The 22,406-nt window shown below is 44.7% G+C and overlaps 2 protein-coding genes across 2 annotated transcripts in view; one reads left to right on the top strand and one right to left on the bottom strand.

Annotated features, from left to right (window-relative positions):
- Window positions 1–13,709, top strand: part of CNTRL (centriolin) — a 93,297-nt gene extending 79,588 nt beyond the window's left edge. The window contains exons 35-43 of the mRNA XM_049773060.1: window positions 822–1,010; window positions 1,926–2,151; window positions 3,813–4,018; window positions 5,014–5,154; window positions 8,481–8,747; window positions 8,866–8,928; window positions 10,311–10,517; window positions 12,465–12,536; window positions 13,314–13,709. Coding sequence (XP_049629017.1) covers window positions 822–1,010; window positions 1,926–2,151; window positions 3,813–4,018; window positions 5,014–5,154; window positions 8,481–8,747; window positions 8,866–8,928; window positions 10,311–10,517; window positions 12,465–12,509 — 1,344 coding nt within the window. The 3' untranslated portion in view covers window positions 12,510–12,536; window positions 13,314–13,709. The remainder of the gene's footprint in view (window positions 1–821; window positions 1,011–1,925; window positions 2,152–3,812; window positions 4,019–5,013; window positions 5,155–8,480; window positions 8,748–8,865; window positions 8,929–10,310; window positions 10,518–12,464; window positions 12,537–13,313) is intronic.
- A 997-nt stretch (window positions 13,710–14,706) lies between these two features.
- The window catches only part of RAB14 (RAB14, member RAS oncogene family), a 31,438-nt gene continuing 23,738 nt past the window's right edge, over window positions 14,707–22,406 (bottom strand). The window contains exons 4-7 of the mRNA XM_049773077.1: window positions 21,592–21,658; window positions 18,145–18,232; window positions 17,866–17,896; window positions 14,707–16,941 (exon numbers count right to left, since the gene is read on the bottom strand). Coding sequence (XP_049629034.1) covers window positions 16,764–16,941; window positions 17,866–17,896; window positions 18,145–18,232; window positions 21,592–21,658 — 364 coding nt within the window. The 3' untranslated portion in view covers window positions 14,707–16,763. The remainder of the gene's footprint in view (window positions 16,942–17,865; window positions 17,897–18,144; window positions 18,233–21,591; window positions 21,659–22,406) is intronic.

The following is a 22,406-nucleotide window of genomic DNA, read 5'->3' as shown; positions in this document are numbered from 1 at the left end:
GCTTGTTTTCCAAAGTACTTCACACAAGTTTGGAGCCTTAGTTTCCACTATGGAAACTAGAGTGGATTAAATTGGATGAAATGTCTGGATTTTCTTCCTTTCACGTTTAGGATTCTCTGTAAGATATATAAATCTCAAGTTTACATAGGTTCCGATTAATTTTCTGAATCATAAATAGATTATGATTTTTCTCATATTTCTCACATATTCTTAATTTGGGCTTCCTAAAGAAAAATTTATTTCTTGTTTTCTAAATATCTTATTATGTAAAAAGATTGATTTCAAATAAAGAAAGTATAATTTTCATCAGAAGTTATAGGGTTTTTTTCTTAGCTTTTCTTTTTTTTTGGAGGAGGGGTTTCGGGCCACACCCACTTGATGCTCAGGGGTTACTCCTGGCTAAGTGCTCAGAAATTGCCCCTGGCTTGGGGGGACTATATGGGACGCCGGGGGATTGAACCGAGGTCCTTCCTTGGCTGGCGCTTGCAAGGTAGACACCTTACCTCTAGCACCACCTCGCCGGCCCCTGGCTTTTCTTAATCTTAGAGGTCCTGTGAGGTCAGTGCTGTTAATTTCCACGTCAGTAAAGCAGCTAAAGCTCTGTCACCAACTGTCACTTTGAAACCTTCTATCATTTTTTTTAAATACTCTAAAGAGAAAACCCATTGATGAAATCAGAGTTTAGTACTGTTATGTTTGTTGAGATAGCAAAGGATACGAGTGTCTATTCTTATTTTGTCTGACCCAGTAATTACCAGCAGAACACTGCCTCTAGTAGATAGCACTTGATGAACAGTTCCCATTTGTTCTTCTATCTGCAGGATCTGCTCCACACCACCAAGCATAAAGATGCACTGCTCAGCGAGCAGAGCGGACTGCAGAAGGGCCTCGGCGAGTGGAAGAAGAAGGTTGAAGATTGCCAGAAAGAAGGGGAGACAAAGCAGCAACAACTTCAGGAGATTCAGAAGGAGATTGAAGAAAATAAGGCCAAGCTCAAGGAACAGGAAATGGTACTGGGCTTAGCTTTCGAGCTCTGTTCCCTGGCAGGAAGCAGCCCTGAACTCTCCCCCAGGTGTCTGTTGTCCCTACACTGTCCCTAGGTAACCAGGAGGAAGTTGACACCAACTTTTTGACTCTTACAGCAATATTTGTGAACTCTGAAGATCATTAGCCATTGGTTGTGGAAAGCATCTCCGTGGCAAATGTTCCTGTCTTGGACAGCCCACTCTCACCCCAGACAGTGTGTCTCACAAACATTTTGTTTTCTTCTCAAAATGAAAAACAGAGTTTGTTTGTTTTTCATCATTTTTATCGTGACCAAAGTGAATTAAAAATCTTTCACAGTAATATTTAAGGTACTTAGTGACAAAGAATTAGGGCCACTCCCACCACCAGTGCTGTTCTCCCTCCAGCCCTGTTCCCTACATGCATCTCATACCTCCCTTTTTGCCACCACCACCACACACACCCCCCCCTCGGACTGCTAGTGTAACTGTCCCTCTGTGTATAGCTTGTTGTAGACTGGGTTTGGTATTTAAGTATGATCATTTTTTATTTCCACTCAGTGTTCATACGACTGTTGGGTCCTGGTACCCTCTCTCCTCCCCCTTCAATTCATGTGGCAGAACAAGGTGATTTAAGTTATGTGATTATGTTGGGAGAAAAAAAACTAGGAGGATTCCATCTAGAGGTTATAAATATGGCCACATGCCATTTTCTGTTTCTCCCAAAATTCCCCCATTTCCTCTTCTCCCAAACTGGCCATGTCATTTTCGTTTGTGCTTGCTCATTTTGCAAGGGGAACCACTCCCTGTCACCATACGTAGTTTTCTACTTCCCTTGAACTGGATGTGTCCAGTGCCCAGCAAGGTCACTTCAGCGGGGACACTATTATTTTATGGCTCACTAAGGCTTTTCCTTCTAAGATGCTGCAGAGACTCCAGAAAGAGAGAGCGAGTGAAGAAAGAAACCTCCAAGCCAGTCGAGCAACACTGAAGCAGCAACAGCTCCAGCTGGAAACGGAGTTGAAAGACCAGAAAGACAAACTGGACCAGGCAGTCACCAAAGCAATGGAGGCTGAAGAGCGTGTCAGGGTTCTGCAGGGAGAAGAAAAGTGGGGTGAAACCCTGGAGAAGTCGCTCAGCAAAACTAGTACGTGTTCTGGCTCAGGCACTGGGTTCCTTGGAGTTGGGGGCGGCCTCTGCTGGTTGGCCTGGAAGGTCTGTTAAGAAAAGCAGGCCCCGCAAAGTCCAGGAAGGAACAGTAAGTCCAGTCCCTCAACCCATCCTCCTCCCCCATAAGAGATGAGGCAGTGGACTTGGAAAAGCCCGGGACCGTGTGTGTGTGTGTGTGTGGGGGGGGGGGGGGGGGGATGCAGTCTTCGTTTTGCTCGATGGCATTGCCGTCTCTAAGAAGGCTACCTCAGGAATTAAAAACAAGTTATCGCAGGCTTGCGCTTCAAGCTTGTGTCTCAGAATGCGTGTCTTGCTTGTCTCTCTCTTCGCATGCTTATTTCCGCTCTAGAGAAGCCCGTGTTCTAGCTGGAGCATATACTTTGCTCTTTCTCTCCCCTCACATCTTTCTAAATGAGTTTCAACAAAAACTACCTTCACCAAAAAAGTCCGCTGGGAAAGGCAGACATTAACTGCCAGCGGTACTCGCAAGGCTTTCCAGGAGGAGCAAGATTTCTGAGCTTTGGAACGATCAGTCATTTCATCTCAACTTGTCAGGAAAACCAACAGTTTCCTTCTATTCAAATTTGATAGACTGATTAGTACCAAAGCCTAGATTTGTCTTTGGACCTGTTTTCTCTCTCTTGAGCCATGTGAGATAATGTGGGTCTCGAGGGCAAATGACTGTTCTCACACTAATAAGTAATTAATTCTCATTCTTCGGCTTCAAGTGTTTTAGTAATGCTTAGAAGATGGTGTTCCCCTGAATAAATTTATTTCTCTGAGACCTCTTGATACGTTCAGACCCAAATGTTTAATTTTAAAGATGTAACTTTAAAAAAGATGAGAGAGGCCAAGGTGTTTGGTTTGCATTCAGCTGACCCAGCATTGAGTGGGCCCTTGAGCAACACCAGGGATGACCCCGGGCACAGAGACAGTGTTGTCCCACCACTGCCAGGTGGGACCCAACTCCTCCTCTCTCCCCACCCCACATAAATAAAAGGGAAAGAAAACGAAAGCATTAACAAGTGCTTGCTCTGCTCTGACCGTAGAGGTACGAGAAGCGAAATCTGGGCAGTGTTTAACTCCACAAAGATTTTACCTAAGTAAAAAAGTCAGAAGCTGTTTTTGGTTTTGGGGTCACACCCGGCAGCGCTCAGGGGTTACTCCTGGCTCTTTGCTCAGAAATTGCTCCTGGCAGGCTCAGGGAACCATATGGGATGCCGGGATTTGAATCACCGACCTTCTATATACAATGCAAACGCTTTACCTCCATGCTATCTCTCTGGCCCCAGAAGCTATTTTCAGTTGCACCCTCAGGGTGTACATACATTGTGTTAGCAAAATAGAACATGGGGCTGGGCAGCATTGGAGGACTCTTTCCCCACCCCACCTTCTCCTGTGAAAAATGCACTTTCATAAAAACATTTCCATGCTCTGCTTCCATGTTCCCCACACCTTCCCTGCTTTTTGGTCTCAAAGATCCAGGAGGAGCGAGCATGACTGGTCACTTGGAACCAGGCCCTCCCCAAATCTTGGTTAGGGGCCGTGATGGCAGAAGGGCCAAGCAGGTGGGTGGCTGCCTGTGGTCTGACTGGCCCCTGCAACCTTGGCTCAAACTACTGAAAATGCTCTTTTCAGAACAGAGGCTTTCAGAACGGGAGCAGCAGCTACGGGACAAGTCGAGCGAGCTGTTGGCTCTCCAGAAGGAGATGGACTCTATGAGGGCTGATTTCAGCCTCCTGCGGAACCAGTTCCTGACAGAGAGGAAGAAAGCCGAGACTCAGGTCGCTTCCCTGAAGGAAGCTCTTAAGATCCAGCGGAGCCAGCTGGAGAAAAACCTTCTTGTAAGCCTCTTCTGCCCTGTCTGTTGTGAGCAAAGACCGTGTTTAAATGCTAAACTCCACCTGTGCTTCAAGAAAAAGAACTTCTGTCAGTCTGCTTCCTAACCCAATTGTTTCTCAGAGAATGTGCAGCATTTGTTTTTGAAGCTGATGGCAGTCGGGAGAGTCAAGACTGTCAGCCTGGAGGTTCTGGGTGGCTACGTGTAAGCAGCTGGTAGCAATACCTCTCGGCTCACAAGCCTCGAGTGGGGAGGCCGTTTGCCTTGCACTCGGCCAACCTGTGTTCGATCCTCAGCATCCCATATGCATCCCATGGTCTCAGAATCCCCAAGCCTGCCGGGAGTAATTTCTGAGCACAGAGCAGAAGTAACCCAAGTGCCGGCAGGTGTGGTCCAAAAACAAAACCAACTAAAACAAAAAAGGACCTTCCCAATCACTTCCCCAGAGTAGCAAGAGGCTGTGAGGAAAGCGAGCATCCAAAGACACTTGGGCATAGCTATGGCCTGTGCTCTATTTTGTTTCCCTTTCTGCCCTTTTCAGTCATTTCAGCTTTAATTCATTGCTTATAAAACCACAAAGCTGGTTGATACTCTATTGGGTATGAAAGCAAAGCCAAAACAGCAGCTTCCCACATTGGAGGTTTCTAAAACCCTCCAGAGGGACTCACCTGCAGAGAATGTGTGTTCCCCAGAAGGCAGTAATCACCCTTTCTTGCACTCGTGGTGGAAGCGGGATTATAAGGGTAGCCTGTAGGTGCCTAGACTTTCACCCTGCGGTGGTTGGTATTTTCAAAGGTCAAGCTGCAAGTATAGAATTCAGACTTTGGGTTCCCCGAAATGGAGTATATTCTGCTGAGGAAGGCAGGCACTTCTGCCTCCATTTTACAGGTCAAGAAAGGGAGGCCCACTTGGGAAATGGAATCCTGCCCGTGAGCCAGCAGTGCTCGTGTCTGTTGAGTCCAGAGACATTTTCCTCCTTTCCTCACATCCTCTTACTAGGAGCAGAAGCAGGAGAAAAACTGCATGCAGAAGGAGATCGCAACTATCGAACAAGTGGCCCAGGACAACCACGAGCGAGCCCGGCGGCTGATGAAGGAGCTCGGCCAGATGCAGCAGGAGTACCTGGAGTTGCAGAAACAGGTGCGTGCCTCCCCGGGCAGCAGAAGCCGTGGCGCAGGTGCTCTTTTCTAGCCAGGATTGCCTACAGCTGAGCACGGGAATGCCCTGGAGATAAAAGCGCTTTTCTAGTCTTAAAGGTTCTCAAGAGTTCATCGCCAGGGCCGGAGTGATAGCACATTGGCAAGGCGTTTGCCTGCACATGGCCAACACAGGACAGACCCGGTTTGAATCTGGCATCCCATAAGGTCCCCAAGCCTGCCAGGAGTGACTTGTTCCAATTATAAGGGGTTTTTTAACCATTTGCTCCCAAATTTGTCCTCCCAGGAACTGAAAAGTCTGGCATTGTACTTGGAAGTTAACTTTTAGGCATACCCAAAATATCCTCTACTGGACAATCAGAAGAATTGCAATCTACCATCAAATGTGAATTAAGTTCTTAGTAAGATCTTTAAATTAATGAGCCATGGTTAATTAAAATGTTCGTTTATAACATCTCTGACGATTAAAAACTTTTTAATAACATCTTATGGGGCTGGACACATTGATATATCTGTACGTACAGATATAATATATCTACATATATGCATTAGAATGCATGCCTAGCATGTGCCCAACCCAGGTTTGATTCTTTTTTTTGGTGGGGAGGGTTTGGTTTTTGGGTCACACCCAGCAGTGCTCAGGGGTTCCTCCTTGCTCTACGCTCAGAAACCACCCCTGGCAGGCTCGGGGGAACATAGGAAATGCCGGGATTCGAACCACCGTCCTTCTACATGCAAAGCAAACAAATGCCTTACCTCCATGCTATCTCCCTGGCCCCCAGGTTTGATTCTTGACAACAAATTGTGTCATCCCCAGTCATCATCAGGTGTGACCTTGGAGGACCCCAATACCACCAGGTTGGTCCAAGCACTCCAGGCACCACAGGGCCCAAGTAGCACTTTGGGCCTTTGAATTGTTCTGCCAACTCAGGGGTCCTGGAGCCTCCTGAACGCCACTCGGGAGACACCAAAATGATGTTTGTGATTTTAAACTGTACTCTAAAACTCTCTCTCTCTCTTCTCTCTCCTTTCTCTCTCTCTTCTCTCTCCTCTCTCTCTCTTCTCTCTCCTCTCTCTCTCTCTCTTCCCCCCCCTTTAGTTCAAGAAGGACTTAGTTTTCTCTCACAGAGCTTTACACAAAACTTTTTAATTTTTTTCATTTAAAAAACCATTGAGCAGACCCAGAGAGATAGCACAGTGGTGTTTGTCTTGCAAGCAGCCGATCCAGGACCTAAGGTGGTTGGTTCGAATCCCGGCGTCCCATATGGTCCCCCGTGCCTGCCAGGAGCTATTTCTGAGCAGACAGCCAGGAGGAACCCCTGAGCACTGCTGGGTGTGGCCCAAAAGCCAAAAAAAAAAAAAAACATGAGCTATAGAGTATATACTTTTGTGAATCCATATTGTAAAGCTTACTGTATACAGACTGTACCTAGAAAACAAATTAAAAATTGCAAATATTGACAGAAACATAGCTACAAAACTTTTTGTGTACGATAGGAGACATTCCAGCAAGGACAAGAAGTCTTCTGGTTCTAATCCAGGTAGAGCTGTAGCACATCTATGCTAGCACTAGTTGTATACGTCTCTGATGTGTGGCGGTCTAGGCGGCATGCAGTGTGAGATACTTGTCTTTATTTAATTTCCCTGATTAGAGCACTTTTTCAGATACCTTTGGACATCTATGCTGTTTTGAAGTTCTCTTCATTTCTTTCGCCTTAATTCCTAAGTATTTTCAATCAAAAAATAACAAAACAAAAACATGAGCTACTAAGTTCTTCAGAGTTGAGGTTTAGGTATACATACAGTTGTTCAATCCCAGTCCCACCACCAGCGTCAACTCTTGTCACCAGCGCCCCCACCTGCCACTTCCACAGGCATGTCCCGATGTTTGGCCGGGGCAGCTTCGATCTCAGAGTTCCCGGTCGATCCTGGGCTTGGATCTAGAGCCGTACCCCAACGCCCACATCGCCAGCACGACACAGACCCTCCCTCTGTTCCACTGGTCCTTCCTTCCTTCCTTGCTCATCGTCCTCCTCCCCTCCAGTTTCTTCCCTTTGCTGTCCTTCTCCCTAAACCCTGGGGTCAAGACGATCTAGGCATCCTTCCTGCCCCTTTGCAAGTCCTCATCCATTTATCCTATAAGGACAAAATGTTTGTTTTTCCTCTCATGCTCTCTCTCTCTCTCTCTCTGAGACACTCTTGTATACATGTACACACAAATGATTCAGGGAAAAACAATTCTGTTTTCCCTCTCTCTGCTTAAAAAAAATTAATACAGTGGATCTGCCTCGTACTGTCTACACTGAGGAGACTGTTCTCATAGACTTGGAGACCACACGACCAGTTTTTTCAACATTTTACACTTGCAGACAGGTAGATGATGTTAGTATTTATCGTAAGAGCATTTATACATCACTATTTGCAGTACTCCTGTGACATGGTCCTGGCATAACACATGGTAAACAGCAGTAACTTTTCACTTGGCAGTCGAAACCAAAGCTTTTCCCACTTCCAACCTTTTCATCCAGAAGGATGAGATGGCAGACAGGAGCTGCCAGAAACCTTGGTGTTGCCATGCGCTTGATTTTTAAATTTTGGTCTTTGCACCTTCAGAAAGCTTTTATGCCATTGCCGAATTTTCCATGTTGTGGCCCCATTGTTAGTGAAATGCTAACATTTAAGTTCATCCTATTAAATCATGGCTTAAATCTGAAGCTAACTCTTTACAAAGTTTAACAGTTTAAGTAAAGCCTATAGAGCGTCGTGAGCAGTTTTAGGAAGCTAGTCTCCGGACCGTGCATGCCACCGGCCTTTCCCTACAATGAAAGCACTTGACAAGTTTGACAAGTTTCAAGACCCCTTCCAGCATTGATCTTTACCATCTAGATTATTCTTTCACAACTCATTGCAGTTGTTGGGGCTGAATGATTTGTGCTGTCATTTATCAGGTTACTACGAAGGTGCTTCACAGAACCACTTCCCACGTGGTTGTCACATCTTTAAATGCAAAATATTACCTGGTGTACAGGAACTGAAGGTAACTAGCTTACAGGAAACACTGACAAAGCTTAGAGGAAACAGTTCAAATCCAGAGAGTGGCACTGTGTTTGTCTGAACGGAAACTGTCTAGTCAAAATGCCGGCCGAAGCAGTCACTCAGTGTCCTCCAGGTACTTGAGTGGTTGGAAATGTGATAGTCACAGCCATTGACACTACAGATCTCTTTATATATATACATACGTGACACCAAGCCTTTCCATTTCCAGCATGCCCCAGACTTGACCCAAGAGCACTACCTCTCCCTCTCTAGGTGGCGAACCAGAAGGATCTGGAGAGAAGACAGATGGAAGTCAGTGACGCCATGCGGTCCCTGAAATGTGAAGTGAAGGATGAAATCCGAACCAGCCTCAAGGATCTCAACCAGTTCCTCCCAGACCTACCTGCAGATCTGGAAGCTATTCTGGAAAGAAATGAGCAGCTCGAAGGAGGGCTGGAAAGCCTGAAAGAGAACTTTCCGTTCGCTGTGAACGAGCGGCCTTTGGAAGGGAAGCTGAACTTTTCCCAGGCGCATTTAACGGTAAGGCGATTTCCACTCCCAGGGAAGCCAAAACACAGACTCGAGTGAGGGGTAAGGGGCGAGGCGAGCACTGAGTGGTGCAGAAAAGAAACTGCTGTTTCCTTTCCCTCCACCAAAGGATGAACACTGGCACGGAGAAGCGCTCCGTGAGAAGCTGCGACACCGTGAAGATCGACTCAAGGTCGCTATGAAGTCTGGATATTCGGCACATGGATGAGATTGGGGGGTGGCAGTTCTTAGACCTGTTTGCTGCAGTCATGGGCCTCTGTAATGTAGAGAGCTTGCCAGATGACATGGGTGGTGAAAGCCTCTAAAACTCTTCAGGGGCTGGAGAAGAGAGTGCAGTGGGGCAGGCTCTTGCCTGCACCCAGCCAACCAGGTTCGATCTTCAGCATCCCATTTGGTCCAACACTGCCAAGAGCGATTCATGAAGGTAGAGCCAGGAGTAGCCCGAGTATCTCCAGTTGTGCCTCCTCCTCCCCAAAAAAAACCATTAAGCCCTTAATTCTACTGGCAAGGCTAGTTTTCAGCCTATGCCGTGCTGTTTCACTGTGCTTGGGCCTGGAAAGAAACTGATAAATAGATCACTGATAATACGTATTAGATCACAGACCACTGAGGAACTTCTGTGATACCCAGAAAAGGAGATGTACGTCTCGGCAGTGAAAATTGGTCTAGTAGGACTTCGTAGTCAGTGCGACCAGATTGAGTATGCCTGGGCGGGAGTTGAAAGGCATAAAAGAAGCCTGATGCCTTTTGGAGAACAGCTGGGAGCAGGGTGGGGTATTCTTAAACAGAATGGCAGGATACAGAAGTCCCAAGCTTGTTACTGAGAAAGAGCTGGGCTGAGGGCTGAAGTTAGCCCAGGGGGTGAGACACTTGCCTTGCCCATTGCTGACCCCAGTTGAGGTCTGTTTAGGGCTAAATCCGGCCATGCTCAGGTGACTCTGACTGCTCTGCACTCCTTGGTGGTGTGTGGGGGACAATGTGGGGTGCTGGTTATAGAACTTGAGGTCAGGTACATGCAAGGCAAATGCCTTACCTGCTGTAAACCCATTTAATCCCCAGTACTACATATGGCCCCCAAGCAGCATCCCTGGTCAGAGCCAGTACAAAGCCCTGAGCATCGCCTAAGGAAGCCCAAACACCAGAAGAAACCTAAGAAACTGGGCTAAGTCAAAGACCCAGTTAATTACAATGCAGAATGGGAACAATTTCCACACACAAGAGCTGTCATCTCTAGTTGTACTTTTTTTTTTATTAAGAGCATGGGGGAGGGCACCCATTGACGCTCAGGGGTTACTCCTGCTATGTGCTCAGAAACACTCCTGGCTTGGGGGGGACCATATGGGATGCTACGGGATCGAAACACACGGTCCGTCCTAGGCTAGTGCCTGCAAGGCAGTCGCCTTACCCCTAGTGCCACCGCTCCAGCCCCCAGTAAGAGCATTTTCAAGAGACATTCAACTTTGTGATTTGCCTTAAAAATATTAAAACACAAGGAAGGTGCTGACTATACTTGGCATGTGAGTAAAATCCTCACTTTCACCCTAACGCTTTCAGGCCCAACTTCGACAGTGCATGTCCAAGCAGGCAGAGGTGCTGATCAAAGGGAAGCGCCTGACCGAGGGCTCTTTGCACAACCTGAGGCGGCAAGTGGATGCATTAGGGGAACTGGTCACCAGCAGCTCTCTCAACTCCTCGCGCTCGACCAGTGTGTCGCAGCTGGACTCTTGCGTGGCCGAGGACGCGCACGTCGGGCCCATCCAGGTCAGAGAAACCTCTCCACAGTGGCTCTGACCTAAACAGAGTTTGGTCTGGAAAGCTGTGGGCAAGTCTAGGGGTGACTCAGGACACGCACACATTTCCCAGTCTCCAAAGAACTTAAACCTTATGAGACTTCTCTCCCAGTCCCCGGGGAAACTGGGATCCACTGATTAGAACAGGCAGCAAACAGTAAAGGATGGAAAGGCATACATGGAGACTGGAGCTGGGCGTAGTTCACTGATGCACTGTTTTGACAGTCAGTAGTGTTCCGGTCTGTGAGGCAAGTTCTTGTCTGTCTTAGAGGTGACTACCAGCTGTTTTTTCCTCAGCATCTTGCTTGCAGACCTCATAACCCAGAGTTTTTTTTGAGACTGAATTTCAGACTTTTCTTAATGTGACTTAGATAATCACTTATTAACAATACAAACTCATGGGGTCAGTAGATAGTAAGAGGTATTCAGAGCCAGGTAATGCTGCCACTGTGTGCCTGCTAAGTACCAAACACTCCTCACGTATGACCTCTTTTAGTCTTTAGTACACCCTAGGAGATAGGAACTGCCCTTTATGAAAAATGCCTAAAATGAGGGGGATCTGAGGTCACTCCACAGGCTGAGCACATGCACAGAAGGCTTTGCAGGCACAAGACCTGGGTTTCATCCCTCACAACACATGGTCCCTCATGCACTTCAGGTGTGTTTACACACACACAAATTGAAAATTGCGAAAATGAAAACCGTCAAGGACAAGGAAAAAAACCCCACAATCATGCCTTAGAGACAGCTGTATATTGTTTGGTGGAAGCACATAAAAACAGAACAGTTATCTCGAGTACACATAGCTCTTGAGCAGGGAGCAAAAAATTGAAACATTGCCCTATGGAAACCATGTTGAGGTACAGGCTAGAATCTTCATACAGGTTCAGGGGTCCTCAAACTTTTTAAACGGGGCCAGTTCACTGTCCTTCATACTGTTGGAGGGCCAGATTATAATAAAAACAAAAATTATGAACAAATTTCTATGCACACTGCATGTATCTTATTTAGAAGTGAAACAAAATGGGAATAAATACAATATGTGGCCCGCGGGCCGTAGTTTGAGGACCCCCTGAATAGGCCTTACAGTGTTAAGAAACTTTGGACGATGAAAAGTAGACGCCCTTGGCTAGGCGAAAGTGTAGTGAGTGGGGAGGTGAGAAAGGAGGGCGTGGAGGACAGTTTCATTTAGCACCTCAAGATGGTGGCCAGGAGAAGTTAGAAGAAAAGGGTTTTCAAGGCACAGTGAGTACTGAAACTATTAGAACAACAGTTGACCCTTGAAGAGGACTCTGAGAGTGTCCCCTTCTCCATGGGCAGACACTCTGAGCAAAAGATGGCTCCAGTGCTTCTGAGCAACTGCCATGAGGATAGCTTGACACTAGAGTCTGGCCAAAGGGTTTCTGTTAGTCAAACCTGCCTTTGCTGGTGTGATTCCTTACGTACGGGACTGTAGAAGCACTGGTGCCATTCAGCATCAAGGACCATTCTAGAGAAGTCAAAATCCAAGTCCGGAATTAGTCCCTTTTCAATTCTGCGAGTGGGCTTACCTCTCCGTATACCTCTTCTCCCACCCCTGGCACTGCAAGACCGACACCCCCCTCCCTCCTCTTCAGTTCGATGGGAAAGTGACAAGGATGGTCTTTGTAACGGTCCTTGTCACTCAGTGAATAGTAAATGCAAAATATATTACTCAGGCTCCAGGAAGTTGCAGGTCAACAGTAAGCAATACCTTAGGGGAACTCTGGGGACCACTGAAGTTATACATATAGTTTCAGCTATGTTGGGGTCAACACCTTATGTAGAAAGGTCAGTTATATTTTCAAGTTTGAGTCATAATCCATGAATTAGGCTGGATTTAAAGAGCTTGTCCGAGCCTGATACTGTTTCCCTTCTCAGAGCTCTTTCTTTCCCACAGGTTCTAGAAGGGCCTCTATATCTCGCAGACAGCTACCGACACTGATGCCCTTCCCTGCTTCCTGCTCAGTGGGTGCGTACTTCGCTTCTCACCAGCATCTCAATGGGAAGGTCTTAAAAAGTCACCTTTCATCTTTGGATTAATCTAAGTGCTTCACCTTAAAACCAAGAGCTAAGATAACTCAGATTGGTAGAACAGCTAAAAGTACAAGGTGCTGGGTTCCAGCGCGCAGCTTCCTCGACAGTCCGGCCCAGGTGTCCCCTAAAAACACACACACACACACACACACACACACACTCACTCACTCTCGGTTTGGGGGCCACACCCAGCAGTGCTCGGGTTACTCCTGGCAGGCTCAGCAGACCATATGGGATGGCGGGGATCAAACCCCAGCTGGCCACATACAAGGCAGGGCTGGAGCAGTAGTACAGCAGGTAGGGCACTTGTCCTGCACATTGTACGTGGCCAACTAGATTTGACTCTGGCACCCCAGATGCTCTCCACGCTCCACCAGGAGTGATCCCTGAGTACACTGCCAGGAATAAACCCAGAGCACTGGTAAGTGTGCCCTCCAACAACCCCAAAAAACCCTAAATATTATAAAGTCTAAATCCAAACATTTGGGGCTGGAACAGAGGCAACAAAGAGGAGTGGAACATGCCTGGAACACACTCCTAATGGGGGTGGCCTGCATCGAGGCTCAACTCCCCTAGAGTACAGCCTATTTTTAAAGCAAAAAACACCTTCCCAAAGGGACTCAAATATATACATACCAGTATCAGCTGTATGATTGCTTAGTTCTGCTTATCCATTACCTGTGTTAGAATTCATCTTTTTTCTTTACCATAGGAAAAGAATGCCAGATGGAAAATACTGTATTTTGCAGAAAACACCTCCAACTACCTCACTGACTTACTACTTGGAATGCCACTTGTTTTTTTTCCAAGAGCAAGTGAATCGAGATGCTGAAACTCCACGCGCTTATGTCGCTTGCACCCTGATGCAACCATTTTTTGTAAATCATTTGTACATATGAATAGTTGTATACAAGTTAGACCAATGTTCAGATGATTGTGGGGGGTTTTGTTAATCTTTTTACTGTAAACTTGAATCCATAAACAGATAAAACCTGTGATTACAAAGAGGGAAAAAGATACTCCTTTGTTTATATAGTGTCAGAATATTTTGGATTTTGCTTAAAATCTATTTTCCTATGAAACGAGAATAAAAGAAAATAAAACATGATATGTTGCATTTTCTAATTCACAAGGCTTCAAGTTTCTAATTCTAAGAAAATTAAATCTGTCCTTTTGTCTGAACTGAACCACACAATTTAAAAAATGATAGATAATACAACACTTCTAAAGTTATCCGAACTATGGACTTTCGGAGTTGAGATAACGTGACCCTCAGTACCTGGTTCCAAAAGATATTTTTCAAAGAAACTTGATTGCTTCTAATTAGTAATATGTGACCACCCCCATAAAAACAAGCCTCCTAGAGCCGGCAAGATTTATTTGCCTTGCATGCAGAAGGACAGTGGTTCAAATCCTGGCACCCCGCAGGGTTCCCCCAAGCCTGCCAGGAGCGATTTCTGAGCACAGAGCCAGGAGTAACCCCTGAGCGCCGCCGCTGGGTGTGACCCAAAAACCAAAAAAAAAAAAAAAAAGTAAATCTGCTGCATAGTACATTAGCAGTTAGCCACAGAAAACACCCGAAACACTAGGCTTGACTATCTACTGGGTAAAGAATACTGAACACCAACAGTTACTAATCAGTAGGGCTCCTCAGAGGCCAAAGGCAATGAGTAACCGGAGAAGCAGGGAACTACGTGAGTAGCCAGTTCTCATGGTTTAAAAATTCAAAGAACCTCGCGTTCTCCGAAGCTTATCTGGCACAAGGATCTTACAATGTGACAGTTTGTTCCCATGTTTTAAGCACCCAAGTTTATTAGAAGGGGTAACATGCAAGTAACAGGATCTGGCCTCACGTCCAGTAGGGAAGGACACTCAGCCCCTAACATGCTGCCTCTCTACAAGCTTGCCTAGAAGTAAACAGCATTCGAAGAGTAGTTCGCGGTTCAAACGCATGGGTAAGAGCAGCCAGCTAATCTGGGTAGATGCGCTCTGTAGACAGACCTCTACGCAACAGGCGATTCCGCAATAGAAACAAGCCATGCCAACAGTTATTTGCCAGAATAGGAAATCCTAGTGGAGCTCATAAAAGAAGGCAACGATTGAACTTAATCTAGATACAGGTACTTTATTTACAAATATCAGGATTAATAGCATCTTGTTACATCAATGAGTACAGCAGCCTCAATCAATTGTCACAAAAACAAGAAGACCAACTGTAACTAACGCGGGGAGTCGGGGCTTTCATTGCACTAAAGGAGCCTGTGCGCTGTGAACGTGTCCCCGTGGGCCGGATCTTTATTTTGCAAGTATGTACACACTAGGGTCATGGTCCCTGGGCGAGTCCCTTCGATGCGGCAAGTGGAAGCAAAACGGATCATCGCCAAGTCTCGAACAGAACAGACCAACTTGCTCCAGGAAGCTTACTTTTCAAGGTGAATGACAAAAAGAAAAACTGGTCCACAAATTGACCAAATCCTATCTTCTGCACATTCCAGTTTGGGTTTTTATTTATTTAACAATGACTATACATACTCTGATACTACCACTTGTTTACAACCCAGAAAGATGTTTTATTTTTTCCTTATCTGGAAAGAGGGATTTAAAACATGCACTTTAAACACAACAGCCGAGTGCATTTCTGTAAATATGCCGAAGTTAACCTTACCTCGACTGACTTCTCAATTGCAGTCCCAACTACAAACTTGGTTAACAATCAACAGAACTTAGTAAATCAGCCACTTACTAAGTCTAAACAAGTAGAATTGTTTCGTTACAATACAGTATTCCTTTCCAAGGTCAGGCCACCTTGTGCAAATAAGTGGTGACACTAACGTTAAAACGCAATTAAAAACATCCCCTTTTACAGAACAACTTATGCCAACAGGTCCTAGAATAACTCCTCACAGTAACATAACAACACAAGTGATCTCCGAAATCATTTTACTGTAGTGTTAAAAAATGCACATTTTCAAATCCCTCGACAGCAGGCCTGTGGGTCTGGCTCGCTGTTTCCTAATCTGACCACTCCAAGATAAAGGTATAAAAGCTTAAAATGTGCAACAATCAACCCAGCCTTTTTTTCTTTTTCTATACAGTAAGGCAAGAAATGCAGCCTGTAATGCAAAGTGTTTACAGAAAGAGAAAAGCGGGGTAGCACATTGTCGATTGCATGAGAACGGTTAAGAAAATCAGCAGGTAAGCCACAGTGCAAAGGTGGAACAGGAGCTGCTAGTGTTAATCCTCACGCCAGGCGTCGGTTTGAGCATCGTGTCCCCAACACCGTCGGCACCAAAGGTGGAGACAGCGTCACTGGTGCTTGTCAACTGCAGGTGTGTTCTACTTCCTTGTGTGAAACGGGCGGGAGCAGCAGGGTCACAGATCATACTGTACAGACTGGTATTTTATACTGTTCCAAGGCCAGTAATCAATTTATTTTCTTCATTAAAATAATATACACAGAATGTATTGTTATTCAGTTCCTTCAAAATTTATACATATTTACTTTTTGCTAAAAAGAAAAGGATTAAATGGTATTAAAAAAAAAAAAGGAAGAAGAAAGCTTCTATTAAGCACAAGAGGACAATAAATGGGTGTTTTCTCTGTGCGAGGCCGAGAAGCGAAGCTCTTCGAGTACAAGGCCACCCACACAGTAGGGAACTTTACCTGACAAATGCAAAACAGAAGATAGTTGAGATCAGCAGTCAGGTCACTGGGGAATAAAACGGTACAACAGACGTATGTGAACAATAAAAGATGGAGAAAAGTGAAGATACCATCAAATTAAACCGTACAGCAAGACAAAGCACTGCCCAAAGGGAGATAAAATCATGGAAGATCAGCTCCAATGCTCTGTTTTTAAATCATGTGTTGATGGTGTACCTATCACAAGAACAATCAAGAGGGGGGAAATGTCTAGATTTACCATGCAGGAGAGATTTATTACTCTACTTGCCTTTGATAACCTGATTACATCTAGTCGTTTAGCGGTTTAGTATTGTGTTAAACTGTTTTTTTGACAACAGAGCTGTTTCTCTTTTTCGTTGGCTTTTTTTTTTAATTAAACCCAGTAGATGTACAGAAGACAATGAGGCAGTAAAAAGTACTGCTTCCAACTGACAGAGGTGAAAGGTAAAATGAGGCCCACGGCAGAGAGGTGACGTCACTAGCAGCCGCAGCCTTCTCTCTGGGGTTGGGGTTCGCTGGTTAGCCGGCCTCCCTGCGGAGCTGAAGGTTTATGTTGTACGCCAGACTCGGCAGCATTCAGGTCCAGACTCCCGTCCTGAATGTTCTGGTAGATTTTCTTGGCAGCCTCCAGGAAAGCGTCTTCCACATTCTCTCCCCTACGAGGCAATTGGGGGGCATCCTTACTCGAGAGCTCACGCTTTGCACAACAGAGAAGACAGGAGAGACTGATCTTTTGCTAACCTTTCGTCAACAGCCATGATGTCTTCAACTTAGCCACTGTCATCTAACAGATTACCAGAAGCCTGAGCTAAGGGAACAACATGGGAAAATGTTTTCTGTCGAAAGTATATAGACACAGAACTGCTAGTCTACACCCGTCTGTGTAACCATGTTCCGATCACGAATGTTAGACAGTGACACTTAAACCAGAGAGGCCTTTTCAGTTACAGCCAGTTACCTCTCCACGAGATGAAAGTATCTCCAAGCATGGGACCAAGAAAAGGAGAATCTGGAGAGTAATTAGACAAGCATGACTTGTGCTTTTATCACGTGGAAGGGACAGAGTCTCCTTAGCCATGTTCACAACTGAGTACAGTTCTCCAGTGACAAAACGGAAGTAGTAAAACAAAACGGCTGATTCCTCACAGCTTTCGAGGAATCTAGCCTAGTAAAATAAGAACAATGATGGGTTCGACTGATATGAAAACTAAAAAACTTTTATTATGCTTCTGATTGTTGAAACCTTAAGTATTTCCTTAATAAAGGGAGAAAATTAGAGATTTGTTTTATCTTTTTAAACTGTGATCGTAAGCAATCAACAAGCCGACTAAACTCAGTTGCCAAATAACTCAGCACGATTGTGAAAGTCAAACACTTCAAAAATGCTAACAAAAATGTATTATTAACCTGGGTTATCAGTGGGCATAATAAAAATTTCAAAACGCGAAGCTGCAGAAGGCTATTTTCTTGTTTTTCTTACTTGCCTTCAGCATTATGTACTTATATGTCGTGCACATCTACAGTATAAATTTTGCAGACATACATCGTTGTAAAATGATCCACATTTTAGCCATACTTACGTTTTTGCACTTGCTTCAAGGAACAATAAGCCTAAAAATAAAAATTTGATTACAATTAGGTCATTTCAAACAAACTATCTTCTGTAATATATATTGTGCCATATCCAGCAATATCTGAGTAAAAGTTTCCTACCCGCTTTCAATACTCTTTTCCATAGTATTTGATTAAAGAGTAGGAGTCTGAGGTGGAGGAAATATACAGTATCAAAATCCCGTAATTCTTCAGAAACCCTCCCAAGTATGACCCAAAAAGCCATTAAAATCCTTGAAGAAACCCACCGTTTTCTTCAGCAAACTGTTTGGCTTCTTCATATGTAACATCTCTCTGTGCCTCCAAATCGGCTTTATTTCCTATGAGAATTATTACCTAATTTGTATAAAACAAAGACATCTTAAAATCATGTAAATTAGCCATGACAATCCTAAAATCCAAAAATACAGGATATAAGAAATGGGAAGCCAAGTCCTAGAATTTAACCATCTACAGAGTAAGTTCTCAGAAAGATCTTGCATATCACCTAGGACAGGGCTGACAAACTTTCTATAAAGGGAAGAAAAGCATTTCAGGGGTATGGTCTTTTGTCAACAACCCGTTAGGTTTGAGTGTATGGAGCTGTAAATCACAGCCCCTCAATAAAGGGGGGAGAATGCAAGCATTCAAGAGACCAGGTTCAATCCCCAGCATCACAGCCCTCACTTAGAGAGCGATCGAGAAGTGTAGTTCATAAGCCAAGGCAAAATATCTGCCAATATCCACTTTGGTATCATAGAGAAGAAATTAGGCAAAGTTAAGGCGATTCTGAAAAGGTCTCGGAAAGTAACTGTGCGGTGGCCTTGTGAAGGATCAGCACGGGAGATGATGGATAGCGCTGAAGCAGCAGGCAAGAGCTTCCTTCCCATGCAATTACCCAGGGTTCAATCCCCAGTCCCACAAACGGTCCGCATTATTACTCATCCCTAAGCACAGGCAGAAAGAAGCCTGAGCACAGCCCAGGTGGGACCCAAGCCCCCAAAATACAAAAACTGCACATACATCAATCTGACACCACGAAGCTGGACCCCCACCCCTTCCAAAACGAGGTGATAATAGTTTAAGAATGAATAGTTACAACTCAAAAATATTTCCACCATTCACTTTTTAAAATAATTTTGGTTTTGGGGCCACACCCGGCGGCACTCCAGGTCGACTCCTGGCAGGCTCGGAGGACCATATGGAATGCTGGGGATCAGACCCACGTCAGCCGCATGCCAGGCAAACAAGCTACCCGCTGTGCTATTACTCTAGATCCCACCATTAACTTTTTCAATCAAATTATTGCCCCTGGCTCTCCCATTTCCAAGATACACGATAGCCAACAAATTCATCATTTTGGCATAGATATAACCTGGCCTAACACAGTTATCGAATGAAAGCGCCCGTTGAGGAAGAGAAGGAGTTTTCACATTATCCACTACTCTTTAAGTTTAACATAGCAGGCAACGATATTTTCAAAAGGAAGTTAAGGCTGGTAGTCACGACAGCCACAGGTGCTGTTTGGATGCAAACAGCTTCTCTCCCAATTGCTTACAAGTTTTAAAACCTGCTTCTCACTATCCTTAAGTGACAGTCACAGAAAATACCAGCAACGAAATGAAAGTACTTTTTACTAAAAATAAAAAAAAAAATCAAAGGACACGTATGAAATATTATTTTAGCAGAGCTTTAAAAATGCAATTTTCTGGGACCAGTTCCAACGCTGAGCGTGCAAGGAGGCCTAGATTGATCCCCTGCATCACATGCTCCTATCCCTGTCCCCTCAGCAACCTGTTCCCTCTCCAGGCAAGCACTACTGCTGCGATCAATCTAAAGAAGCCCCTGCCAAGGTATGAACCCCCCAACAGCAAGAGATTTTCTGAGGCTGGGGCAATAGCTCAAGTGGTAGTACCTAGCACATCTGAGACTGAGTTCAATCCCTCAAGCACCAAAATGGGTCCAAGAATTGTACTACCAGGTCAGCACACAGTGGGATTAGTAACTCCCAGGTACCCCAAACCCTTTCTGAAGATGTGGTAAGATATCAAAATATGAATTACAGACACACAGAAACCTGCATTCGTAAAGGTCCTGTACACCTTCCTTCAGAAACTTGCCCAAGAGTAGCAACTTCCAGATTTCACCAATGTTACAGGCTCTCATACTCACTTAAGCACAGTTTGATTTATTATTGCAGGTTGTAGGCCTGTGCCAGTGCAATCAGGACACATCACTGCAAAGAACTGCTTGGTCTTGCTCTCTATGGTTACACTCACACCACTCACACCTCACTATATGTACGTATCACTGTCCCTGGCTACCACAGATCTGTTTCCCATCTCCGCAATGCTGTCCTTTTGTAAATGTTTTATAAATAAATCAGATACAGTAGCTTGAGATTGCGTTTTTAACTGAGATAGATAGATCTAAATTACTGAAAATACGATGTTATGTTTTATTGTTGCTGTTTAGTTTGATTTTGGGTCACATCCAGCGGCGGCGCTCAGGGGTTACTCCTGGCTCTGTGCTCAGGGCTTACTCCTGGCAGGCTTGGGGGACCATGTGGGGTGCCGGAATTTAAACCAGGGTAGGCTTTGTGCCAGGCAAGCACCCAACCGCTGTGCTATCTCTCCGGCCCCAAGATGTTCTATTTCTAACCAATCACCTACCACCAGCGACCTAGACTGTTTCCAGTTTGGAGCTATTGCAAATATAACTTATGAACATTCACTCATAGGTTTGTATGTGCCTCTGTAATGATCTTACTGTTAAAACTACTAGGAAAACTGCAGGCACAATTCCTGATACTGTAGGCCCAGCAAACCATCCTCTGAGCAGAATTAAATCACTGTGCCCTCAAAAGCGCCAAATCTCATCACTGACCACAAATTTGTTGAGCCAAGCTTCTTCCAGGTGCGAAGGGTCCAAAGTGAAGTGAGGCAATGGCCGATTTTCCAGAAATTTCAAGTCAATCACAACACAGCGCCCTTCCTCACTCGTTCCTGGGACTGCCTAGTAGCATTTACCGAAACCTTCCTCCAGCTGTCACCCAGATCAGACACCACAACCTCCTCTGGTCTCTACACAGGACAACATCCGTCCAGGGAGACTAGTGCATTACACTGCTCAGTGTCAAACCCAATTCACTCTTTGCACTGTACTTGTCTATACGGGTTAATCTCTTCCTACCGGATGCACCTTCCGCAAGCCAAGGACCCTCATTTCTCTCTATATGCGGAGTCTCTAGCACGATGGCTACAAGCTTTACACCTGACTTCCTCTAAGAAGCTAGCTTTGTCATTTTTAACTTGCATCTCATGCGGGTAATGGTAGAAAAACTTGCTTTTTTTTTAACACTTGCAATTTTAAGAACCACTAAAGACAAACTGTGCCCATCTTCTCCCAACATAACATTTTATGAAATAAACAGGAATCCCTTTTAAGTTTCGGTCTCCACCTGACATGACATCGCTACTGCTTCTAACTTTCATTTTTTAAACCACAAATGTGAACAAAGACCAAGTATGAGAAGCAAAAGAGGACAGAGCAACAATACAGCTTGCCCACCGCTGACCTGGGTTCGATCCCCAGCATCCCACGTGGTCCCGAGTGCCAGGAGTAATTCCAAATGCATCATCCCCACTAAAATACGCTTTCCCCTTTTCAGTTCAATTTACGTTTTACATTTTCTGGTAATAACTGACTTCACTTACAGTATTTGGGTTGGTGAGATTCCTGGCATCTGTCAACCAGCTGCTTAAGTGGTTGTAAGTACTTCTTCTGTAAAAATTAAAGTTGACATTTGTAACTACCACATACAATTGCCATTTCCAACAGTAAAAGAAACTTCACTGAGTTTTGAAATATTCATTTTAATCGACAGAGCCTAAAATTTTTTTTGCTGAATTGCTCTCCTTGGTACAACAGTTGTGGAATTTAGCCACGTGCCTTTCAAAAGCATAGCAAAACCCATTATTAAACTACTCAATATTCAACATTATGCTTATTACTTACATGTCAGAAGCAAATTATCTATGTTTAAAAGTCTGATCTGATACATTACCTACTTAAATAATCTTTAAAATTTAGAATACATCGACAAAACAAGAAACAACTACAGAAAATTAATGGGAATCAATTTCCAAACGAAAGTACCAACTAAAAAATCTTATTTTCTTTTTCTTTTAATAATTTCTTTACGTAAGCATCATGGTGACAAACATGTTCGCAATTGGATTTCAACCATAAAATGCAAACACCCCCTTCACCAGTGCAACTTTCCCACCACTGTTGTCCATTTCCCTCTCCCTTATTTTCAATCGTTTTTCCAGATTCTCATAACACAAAAAGAAGGCAGAGTATTAATATGTCTAATCAATAACACATTCAATAGGAAATATCTGTGCATGTCTATATATTTTTCAGTTAGAAATTAAGAAAGTCATTACGACAAATAGGCTGAACTCATCTTTCCTCAAACCTGTGTACGGTAACTATAAGAGCATAAAAAGAGGCTGTGGGCCCGGAG

The sequence above is a fragment of the Suncus etruscus genome, chromosome 5, assembly GCF_024139225.1.
Source record: "Suncus etruscus isolate mSunEtr1 chromosome 5, mSunEtr1.pri.cur, whole genome shotgun sequence".
Taxonomy (NCBI): domain Eukaryota; kingdom Metazoa; phylum Chordata; class Mammalia; order Eulipotyphla; family Soricidae; genus Suncus; species Suncus etruscus.
This window is presented reverse-complemented; position numbering and strand designations above follow the sequence as displayed.